Raw genomic sequence first — 10,961 nt, 5'->3', positions numbered from 1 at the left:
GATCATCTTCCTCTTGGCAGTGGATTTGTTACCACAACATGACTGGGAAGCAGCGAAGGAGCAGCCTGAGAGAAACCCAAGTTATAGGAAAGGTTTAAAGTTGGTTGGTGTAATGCAAGATGTCTGGATAAGGGCTGGACAAAACCCCAGGTCCTAGCACAACACCCTACCCACAAGGCCAGCTTAGCCTCTCCTCACAAAAACGCTTGTTTGAAGCTGAAATACCAGCAACTAAGTTCAGTCTAGCCCGGAATTAACTCTGATTTTACACTGTGTTTTGTGCCTTCTCCTATTTTCCCCTCAGTCTGTTCACATCTTTATCATGCCAGATGGGAGCATCTCTTACCCTGGGTTCATTCTCTCCAGACCTGTAGAGTCCTCATGATAATCTCTCTCCCTTTGTCTAAGTAGTGTGGCTCTGTGGTGCCACAGCATAATGGAAGTGAGCAAATTTTAGTGAGCAGTTGTGTAGGGAACAAAACCAAAACTCTTTGTGATCCAGCCTTGGTCTCAGCCCAACTGCTGTTACCTGCACCAGTAAGAAGTGGCAGCGTGTACGTGTGACAATATGTTAGAACCACTAACAAGTTTCCCTGCCTTTTTTTTTTCTTTTCCTTTTTCTTTCTTTTTGTAATTTATATTACTTTGTTAAACCTAGAGCTGAAATGTATTGTGGAATTTGTCTGATTTCACTGCTTTTGCAAAAGCCCTCACTGGAATTTCTGCTGGTTATGGCCAGTTGGTCGAGATGGACGTGTAGCTGACCACAACAAAGGTTGTTTATTTGCAATAGCCATTTTTACTTTTTCCACCAACACTAACCAAATATTCTATTTGGGTTTTTTCTTAATTATTTTTATTATTTTGAAAGTGAAGGACCTACATTGTCCTTGTTTTCTTAGAGAACTGTTAGGGTTCGAAAGGACCTCTGAAGGTCTTCTAGTCCATCCCCCCTGACAAGGCAGGTTCACCTAGAGCAGGTGACACAGGAACACATCTAGGTGGGTCTGGATTACCTCCAAGGAGGGAAACTCCACAACCTCCCTGGGCAGCCTGTGCCAGTGCTCTGCCACCCTCAATGTAAAGAAAATCTTCTCATGGTGTAGTGAAACATCTTATGCTTTAGGTTGTGGCCATTGCTCCTCGTCCTGTTGCTGGGTACCACTGGAATGAGTCTGGCACCCTCCTCTTGCCACTCACACTTGAGAGGTATTAAAGAGATTCTCTCTCAGTCCTCTCTTCTCCGGAATAAACAGGCCCAGTGTCTCCCCACAAGAGGGATGCTCCAGACCCAAATCACCTTTGTGGCCCTTCTGCTGGGCCCTCTCCAGTAGCTCCTGGCCTTCCTTGTTGTGAGGAGCCCAGCACTGGACACAGCACTTCAGATGTGACCTCAGCAGGGCTGAGGAGAGGGGGAGCATCACCTCCCTTGACCTGCTGGCCACACTCTTGCCAGTGCACCACAGCACACCACTGGCCCTGCTGGCCACAGGGGCACTGCTGGCTCGTAGTCAGCTTGCCAGCCACCGACACAGCCAGGTGCTTCTGTGCAGAGATGCTCTCTAAGAGGTCAGCCCTGGCCTGCACAGGTACTCCATAATCATCAAGTTTCTCAGAAGCAAAGGAGCTCTGAGCAAGTCAGTGACTGCGATGAATAATTTTTAGAAACGCTTTTCTACATGCAGAATTAAATCTTGTTTTGCCTTGATGTGTTATATTTTTAGTTGATAGTGAGAAAGAAGCTTCCAAGGTTGCTACATTCAGCTAGTTAAGATAGGCTCTTCCCTTCTTCCTTCCTTGCAAAACAAATGTAACAAATCACTTCTTGGGATTCCTGTCTGTCTGTCTATTAAATTTCTGAGTTTATTGTGTAGGAAGAGAGAATTTCTGGGAGGGGGAAACAAATAGACCACACCAAACAATCGGACTTATATATCTAAAATGCTCTCTTAAACCACAGCTTTTCAGAAGAAAAGTGAACTTTATTATCCTTCACTCAAAACTTGTACCTTATTTCTTACAATAAGATGTTGTTTGAGAAGAATATTACAACTTGCTAATATGGATTGCAGACTTTTAATGTCTTTAAATGTATGAATGTGCTTTTAATGTTTGTTCATATAGAAGTTTCACCTACGCTGCCATGCATGAGGCTAACCCCTCAAGACAAGCTAATTTTTTAATCTAAAGCTTGCTCTAAGCATCAATGAAAGTTTCATTGTAAAGAAAGAGCTAATAAACTAAGCTGAATTTCTGAATCAAATCTTCCATTTCTTTTTTGTCTCTTTGATAGGGTTTGGTATTGTCACTTCACGTGCCAAGTGCTTTTAAGGTTTTGGTAATGATTTGACATAATAGGTGTTGACATCTTTGTGGATGCAGATTATTTTACATATGACTCTTATTAATAGACAACACCAGAAGAAAACGCCCATTTAAATGTACTTAAGCAAAAGGATTAAAAGGTATTTAAAAGCAAATCTACTGAGATTTACAACTAACAGCTTTCACCTTCAGTTTGCATAGATTTTGGTAAGAGCAGGGAATAAGACTCTTGTTATATCAGTAGAGTTTAAAAACTCCCAGCATTGCAAAGGATTTGTTTCCTTACAACCCTGAAATGCTTGTCTGGGCTTCATCCACAAATTCTAAGACAGTGAGATTCTGACCTTCCTTGAATTTGGCACTGCTGCCCCTGTTGGTGTTCACGTACTTGTGTATCATGCTGTAATACTGCTCATGTGAATTAAAGGTATACAAGTTTGAAATCTTCTGCCAGTCTTCATTGCTGGGAGTACAAAATGGTTCTGGATCAGTGGTTTCAAAAAAGCAAGTTGTATTTCTTTCTGCCAGCTTGGTTGCATGTTCTTTGGCTTTGATCTCAAAGAGTTCCTGTTCTTTTTTTGAGTAAATTTTCCAGAACTTGAGCTGAAGATAGCTGACCGGGGAGCAACAGTGCCTGACACATGTTGAAATCAGTGCCACAGTCGTGATGCTGGCTATCAGGAACCATCCTATCAGCTTGGAAAAAGGATACAGAGGTTAATGGTGGTTTTTGTATGGTCATATGTTTCATATGAAGAAATATGAAAACTGTAAGCAAAGACACCCCAGAGTGCACATAACTGTCTGCTTGCTGCCAAAGAGAGGGTCCCATGCATGCAATTCAGCCAGACACACAGAGCTTCTGTATTCCTCATCTGATCTCGTCAGATTGAGGATCAATACAAAAACAGTCAAAAACAAAACACACAGTCAAAAAAAAGAGAAGATGGACAGAAGTTATTTACTCAGTTATATCCAGCTTTCTGAACTTTTAAGGCAAAACACTGACCATCAATTTCTGCAGTTGTGGTCATATTGATGGTACAGAGGCTGCGGAATCACTCTATGTGCTTTGTGCTGCAAATCAGAGCTCCTGCTGGCTTTGTTCTCATGGAGTGTAGCTACTCTCCCTGATGTCTGCGCCTGCAAAAGCAGCTAATTTTTGCACAACACAGAGGAAAGGTTGTGTCCTGTATGTTTTGTAGGCAGGACACAGATGTGGCTATTGACTATGGGAATTCATTCTTGTTTTCAGCCTGATTTTAACATCCTTAGACGAGTCTTAGAAGTCCCATCAAAACCAAGTGTCCTAGTAGATGCTGTAGTAGATCCTAGTAGATCCCTCCTCTACCCAGGGGTACTTAGATGGAAGCTCCAGGCAGAGATCCTGCAACGTGCCCTTTTACCTCAGGATGACTTTTTCATGAAATGAGAGTATCAAATGATGAACAAGAAGGAGTTTGTGTTCTTTTTGGTTCTTAATTTTGTTGAAAGTAGATTGGATATTAAAAATAGTGGTCAGTAATACAAATGCACTCACATTCTCCTATTTTTGTTTGACTGGATATTTCTTTGCACAGTAATGTCAGGAACAGTCAATCTTCCTTAATTTTGCTCCTTTCTTACCCTATCTAAAATCAATGGTATAGAGTTTGCCCCTTTCCAGCCTTTTTCTTGGAGGAGCAGCATGCTAAGTATTTACTGAATAAAACCACATTTTTATTTTAATAGGCATTTGTACTAAACAGGAATTTACAAAAATCGAAGTAGTTACAAACTCTTATAAACTTAGCTCCTATAACGAAGTCTTAATGTTTTCCTGAGAAAAAGTTATGAAACCTGTTTTTCCTACTGGAGTTAAAACATAATCTCCACAAATGTAGAAACAAAACCTGGAGTGCTGCCAAAGAAGCAAACAAAAAACAGTGCAGAACTGTTACAGTTTTGGTCATGCAGTTTGCCTTAAGAACAAGAATCTTTAACAAGTCAGATATATAATTTAACTATTCTTCTAGAATTCAAGTGTGAAATTATTAAGATTTTCAAGCATTGGGATTTACAGTCAAACAAGCTGTTCTTATTTGTTTCACTTTCCACGTCTCCTTGCAACCACTGTGTTGCAAGGAGACATCAGCTTCCCCAATGTTAGTGATCTCAGCTTTCCCTCAAATAATGCCTGTTTGCAGAAGTTTGAGATATTCAGAGACATTAAAATGGAGAAGGATAAGAACTCACACCACGCCCAAGTTAACTGAGAAGAAAATTTGCTGTGAAAAGTCCCGTTCTCTGGGCTGGTTCCTTGCCCATGAGGTTTTGTAAATGACAGTGCCAAACCATTACCATGTAAACATGCAAACCCAGAAAGTATCATAAAAATACACCAATTGCTTTTCTGTTACTGCTTTTTTGATGATGAATTTTCCTAGCTGTGTGCTTTTAGCACATGATATCATATAACAGAAGAGACAAGGACAGCTTACAGTCCCCAGCAGGCACCACTACACATTGAGCAGCCAGGGTTGAAGCTCACAGTGAGAGGAGAAGAGCAGTGAGGCTTTACCTGGGACTGTGCCTGAAGGCTGAGTCGTCCACTTGATATCTCTGCAGATAGTTCCTTACCACAAGGCACTTTGAGCAGCTGGTTTCGGCAGTCAGCTCCAGTGTCTTTACAGAAGAACCTCTCCAGCAGACTGCTCCCACTGGCTGCACACTCGTAGAAGTTGGCTCCAAGCAGGGCCACCGCTATCCAGGTGAGCGGGGCCACCGAGGCTTTGGCTGTCATCGGCACCAGCACCTGGCAGAAGTGGGCACAGGCTTCCCAGGTACTGCAGTCAGAATGATTCTCCTGAGAGCACTTGCCTGTCAACAGGCGCCATGTTCTAGCATTCACCATGAAGCCGAGCAGAAAGAGGACGAAGGCAGGTACTAAGAGGAAGGATAAACCATACAGCAAGTTCCCAGAATTGCAGGGACACTGGAACACCACAGATGAGAAGATCTGTTCGCTGGCTACTGTCAGCAGGGACACGATACTGTAACCCAGAATGGTCTGGTGGCGCATGCAGAAATCCATTGCCTTCTGTAACCTATTCATTTTTCTGTCTCTCCTTACTTCGAGAAGAGCAAAATCTCTGTCAGAAATGGAGAAAAGAGAGACAAGTGTCCTGCAGCTCCCACAGCTTAGAGAGGCTTGCAGAGCTTTCAGTTTCTGTTGGTGGTGGTGATGTAGTGAGGCACAGAAACAGCTCTTCATAGAGGAAATAAGTCACTGCACAGTCAAGCAGAGACCACATCGGAAAACCACTCCAGTTATCAACAGCAAAGCAATGAGGAGATTTGTTCCTATAAAAGTAATTTGTGTTTGTCCACACGTGCATTGTGACTAGCAATGGCTTGAATCTTATCATCTTTTCAGTGAGGCACCAGATTCAAAGTGTGAATAAAATGTAGAAAACCACACAGAACCATATACAGGGTTTTTTCCGTGCCTTATTTTTAGCTCTACAATATGGCCTCTTCTCTTATGGAAGAAAATTCAACTATAATCATGTCACTTTTTCAAGATAATCAATCTATATTTTTAAAGTAGTTATGTTGGAGATTATTTAACTCTTACTTTTTTTTTTTTTTGCTTTAAAGTATATTAAGTGATGGATTTTTTTGTCTTTGCCAAAGGGAAGAACAGCTGAACCTTGTTGTTTATTTAATCTTTAAACCACTGAGGCTTTGGGTCTTGCTGGGCAAGGCCTGATAAGTGCCAATAAAAAAAAATGAGTGTTTTGGAGGTCAAGGATTTGAAAATTTCCTGTTCCCATTTCAGCTCTTTGGGCAGCTGAGAGGATGGCACAGAGGCTCCAGAGCAGGCAGTGCTGGTTCAGGTGGCTGCCGGGCTCACAGCAGATGTGCCATGCTCAGTGCTGAGCTGCTGGTGCTGCTGCAGAGGAAAATGTGCTGCTAAATGAAATGCTTGCCTTGGCCTGGAGGAGCCCCTGTTATTATGCAACAGTATAATACAATGACATAGCAAGCAAAAAAGGATGTAAAACCAGGAGGAATTAATCAGTCTGAGGGTGAGTCTGGGCACATCTCAGCTACAGCCAGTAGCTGAGTGGTGAGCACAGGGACAGGCAAAGGAAGCTTGGCAATGCCCTCAGTCTCTGTGTGATTTAAGGGGTTTCATCTGTACTTCATACCTTTTGTTTTAACCCATGCAGACTTACCAACATCCAAAATATTGTATAGCAAGTGTGCTTAACCTTCATTTGAATCTGACACTATCCCATTTGGTGTCTCCAAGATCTGGAAGGGAAAGAGTAAAGAGTGGTCTCTTGGTGTCTCCATCAACTCATGGCCTTGTACACTTTCACCATAGCCCTCTCTTTCCCAGGCTGGGAAAACCCTAATATAGTAATTCCTCATCTGATTTTTACCTTTGCATACTTTTTTATCCATGTTGCCACTTGAACAGTTCCCTAGGATTCAGGTATCATTTTTCACATGAGAGGAAACAGGATATATACCAGATTTCCAGTGCATTGAAGATGCAACTGAATCACTGTTTGCTACAAAGGAATACTGACATTTGTTTTATATTTCCTTTAAATCATTTCTGGATTTTTTTTAATCATCCATGAATCGATATTTTAACAAGATATACATTATAATAAAAAGTCCTTGAACGATAACCTCAGCAAGCTCAGAGTCAATCAATGTGGTGGTGTGTTTTTCTTAATGCATATTTTTGTAAACCCTTTTGAATGGTTGTTCATGTTTCTCCCCTTAGGTGGATGGTTTTTACCCAACGTTTTCTACTCCCTCTCCCAGTTGTCATTCACTCCCTAGACCCACCTGTTACCTTATCTACATAATGTCAATCCTCCCTAATCCCTACCCCTTGTTCCAGAGAGTTCTCTGTCAGTCCTTGTTGCCCAACCCCTTGCCTAAAAGCCACCCAGGAATTCCCCTATTCCACGAAGCCCCATTGGCCCATGTGAGCCTTTCCACTCCCTTTGTCTTTCCTATTGGTAGTCATGTTTTGAGCCCATCCTTAATCTCCTCCCTATTGTATCCCTGATAGGTTAAAGGCTTGTACCTTCCCCCTGTACCCGCCCCGTTTAAAAGTTGTATAAAGCTTTGTACTTTGGCTTTTTTGTCACTGCCCTCCTTGGGGAATGAGCTCTTTTGAGAAGCACGCGAGAGGCCCCTCGCTATCCTTGTCCTTGGGTGTGAGGAGCCTTGGGGCCAGGGAGTTACAGAGCCCCCGTTCACTCAGAGCTCTCTTCTCCCAGGGCAGCTCTTTCTTGCCCTCTAAATAAACACTTGTTTGTGAGTTGCCACATAGAGAACATCATAACTTGTTACTAATTGCCACAACGACTGCAAAGCATTATACAGCAAGTATTCTGAAAAACAGTTTTCTGTTAAAGGACCCAGGGTTGCATATTAATGGTTGTTTTTACATTGATTTGCATTAAATGTCATGTCTTCCAAGGGGGATGGGAACAATGTGAGAATTTTGATTCTGGACATTCTTAGAATAAAATAATAGTTTTTTAATTTGAAACATCTTTCTACTTTGAAATATTTTTTATGAAAATGAAGAGGTGAGCTGACAACAAGTGGACTTGTTTATAAATTTTCCTTTCTCCTTGACATTTTAACTTCTACCCTTGCATTTGCAGAAGAATGATTCTCAGACATTTTCTAAGTGGCAAAAGCTGTAGTTTGAACTAGTTCTGTGGTTCCATAAAAGGCATGATACTGGTCATAAATGCAGCTCGTGTAAGTGTGTGTAAGCACACTGAAGGGCTTTATCAGTACATAATGTGCAGATCTTGTTTTAGGGATGTTAGTAAGTCCTCACAGTAGGTTATTTTAATTTTATTTTCTGGAACTTTTCCTACTTGTTCAGAATAGCCAAAGACTGGTTTTGTTTTCCTCCCAGTCTTGCTCCTTCCAGCTGTTACATCCAGGGCCCATCCTGTCCTAAATTCCTTCCCGTAGTCTTATAAAGCTCAACTCCTCTTCATATTAATTCTCTAATGTCTTGCACATTCATGGTTGCAATGGAAAAGAGCACCTCTGCACTGCTTTTCTGTTTATGAGAACTGGACTTGCTTCTTCATCTGAGAGATGTGAGCTACATTTCCTCAGTTCAGAAAGACACATGGATAGTGAGGCTTTTTATTCTAGGAAAATTCTTGCAATGGCTTTTGTCCCATTCCAGGTGAAATTAATGCTTAACATGTTGGAGGTCCTGTCCACCAGCAGATCTGCACCTACTCTCCAGCTGGATTGACTTCCCCCAGAGGCCCATTGCATCACTTTGTGCAAGTGAGGAAGTTATTGTGACTTTATGGTGGAACCATCCTTCTTACAAGTTTAGGAAGCGTCACACAGCTCAGTGGCACCACATAAATCATTAGTAGTACTAATACTTAGGAGAACAGCAGCTGAAGAAGTAGCACTGTGCCTGTGCCTGCACAGCTTACAAGCATTTGCATACATTATACAGCTATTTTAAGGCATTACATTTATTGCTATATTAAGGCAATACATTTATTATTTACTAACTAATGAATGTGGAAAATGAACTTGGCTGCTGGAAGAGTAAGTATAGGAAACATCTTCCCATGCCTGGAAAGCTGGCAGGGAAATGGGTTCAGGTTCCTTGCTTTCAAAAAAGTACTTTAGGTTTCTCTCACTCAGCTTGGTGGCATACAGCTGGAAAATCTGCTCCAGTTGCTCCTTCTCGGTCCCCTCGTACACTCGCCAGAACATCAGCTGGAGGTGGCTGACTTTTGACTGGCAGCTGGCACAGCAAGTGGTGAGCAGGGAGAGGAGAGCTGTGATAACTATCAAACACCAGCCTAACATCTGGGAAGGCAAAATAAATCAATTTCAGGTTAAAAGAACCAAGCGAAAATGCAACTTGAATCATGAATGTCTGACAGACAAAGCTGCCGCACCTTGCATTCGGTGCTGGCATCGATGTTAATGGGACATCTACATGGGGAGTGAAGAGAGGAGTAACTCGGTCAGAATAGAGGCTTCTCAATAGTGCTCCTTTTGGTCTTTCTTGGCACAAAGGGTAAAGTGTTTTCTAACTCCTGGAAGCATTACACAAAACTACCCAACAAGAAAGACTCATTTTGAATCATGAAGAACTACAGAACCAAAAAGGGCAAGTAACTTTTGTCCCAGATCAACCAAGCTTTCCAACTGTGACCACTGTCAGATGTTTTGTTTTCTGATTTCTTTTTATTAGAAAAAAAACTCTAACATAACAACTACGCTAGTTAACCATCATCACTCAATTTCTTTTATCTGTAGCAGCTTCAGAGAAAATTCTGTCAAGAACATTTTGAAAGAAAGAGCCACTTCCAGAGTTACTTCCTCAGCAAGGGAAGAGAGTGGAAAAAATGTGCTTGAAATTGTTCTTCTGTCCTCCTCCAAGGAGAGAACTGGCGCGAATGCTACTTTTTCTTCCTTGTGCCACTTAGATAGCCAAGAATTTTCAGAGTAAGACATTCCTCTACCCAACTGCTATGTGAAAAAAAGAAAAAAAAGAAAAAACAGGAATAAAAAGAAACACATTCCATATATGGTGACAAGCTAATACTGTTTTCAAACAGTGGAAAACATTGCAGTGTAAGACAAATATCACAAATCTTATTTTCCAGTGTTATTCTGCTGTTAGTGACTGAAAATTTCCCTACAGCTATCACAATGATTTAAAATAGGAGAGTGGCATGGATTTTTTAATAGGACACAGCCCTTTAATGGGGCAACATCTGTTAATTAATTCAGCCTCCTAAACAGTACAGCTGCATTTTTAATTTTTTTTTCCCCCTTCATAAGATTAATCTCCATTCAGCAAGAAAGCTTTAGCTTTTCTGGTCTTACTGACCCTGCCACAAGTGGGGACCCCTAAGAAATGTGGAACAGCTCAATCTGAACTAAAAGATGGATTGATTGTATTCAGCCAGGAGTTTTAACATAACATCTGACATGAGCATCTTCCACAGATAAATTACAGCAGCAATACCACCTGGATAACGCTCTTTGTTTATAATTTTTCTGACCCGGGACTGTGCTTGAAGTGTTCTTTTCAGTTCATCACTCTCTGAAAAGGGCAGGGAGCTCTTGTCACAGGCTACCTTGTGCAGCTCTTCAAAGCACTTCTCGGATTTGCTGTGGCAAACCGCGTGTAAGTAGGCAGGCTTTTCCAAGCCGCTCATGGCACATTCGTAAAAGGTCCCGTTGAGCAAAGCCACGGAAAGCCACATCACTGGGGCTACCAGAGCATTTAAAGTGATTTGTCCAAAGATGTAAAAGAAATGGCAGACGTTCCCTCTGGGGAATATTTTCCTGGGATTCACCCAGCAGCCTGTAAAGAGTTTCCAGGTCTTGCTGTTCAAGAAGTATCCAAGAACTAGCAAAACGAGAGCCGGCGAGAAGAGAAATACCAAGCCGTACCTGAAGTTTTCATTGCTGCACGGGCATCTGAAAGCAACAAGAGAAAAGACACGTTCACCTCCCATAGTCAGCAGCGCCATGAAACTGTAACCTATCGCGGTTTTCCGGTTCATAAAGAACTTCAGCATTGTCTGGAAAGCATCCATGTCTGATACTCA

At 41.8% G+C, this 10,961-nt stretch overlaps 2 protein-coding genes across 2 annotated transcripts; both read right to left on the bottom strand.

Moving 5' to 3' along the window:
- Positions 1 to 182: 182 nt before the first annotated feature.
- LOC134546762 (calcium homeostasis modulator protein 6-like) lies at positions 183 to 10,491 on the bottom strand. Its single transcript, XM_063389852.1, has 3 exons — positions 10,410 to 10,491; positions 4,886 to 6,624; positions 183 to 3,021 (listed from the first exon to the last, which is right to left on the bottom strand). Exons 2-3 carry the CDS (start codon positions 5,576 to 5,578, stop codon positions 2,608 to 2,610), a joined length of 1,107 nt encoding a protein of 368 aa, XP_063245922.1. The 5' UTR covers positions 5,579 to 6,624; positions 10,410 to 10,491; the 3' UTR covers positions 183 to 2,607.
- On the bottom strand, positions 8,872 to 10,956 carry LOC134546765 (calcium homeostasis modulator protein 5-like). Its single transcript, XM_063389857.1, has 2 exons — positions 10,410 to 10,956; positions 8,872 to 9,201 (listed from the first exon to the last, which is right to left on the bottom strand). Exons 1-2 carry the CDS (start codon positions 10,947 to 10,949, stop codon positions 8,887 to 8,889), a joined length of 855 nt encoding a protein of 284 aa, XP_063245927.1. The 5' UTR covers positions 10,950 to 10,956; the 3' UTR covers positions 8,872 to 8,886.
- Between the last annotated feature and the right edge of the window lie 5 nt (positions 10,957 to 10,961).

This window comes from Prinia subflava, chromosome 2 (genome assembly GCF_021018805.1).
Source record: "Prinia subflava isolate CZ2003 ecotype Zambia chromosome 2, Cam_Psub_1.2, whole genome shotgun sequence".
In the NCBI taxonomy this organism is placed as follows: domain Eukaryota; kingdom Metazoa; phylum Chordata; class Aves; order Passeriformes; family Cisticolidae; genus Prinia; species Prinia subflava.
Note: the sequence above shows the minus strand (reverse complement) of the source record. Positions and strands in the feature narration are given on the sequence as shown.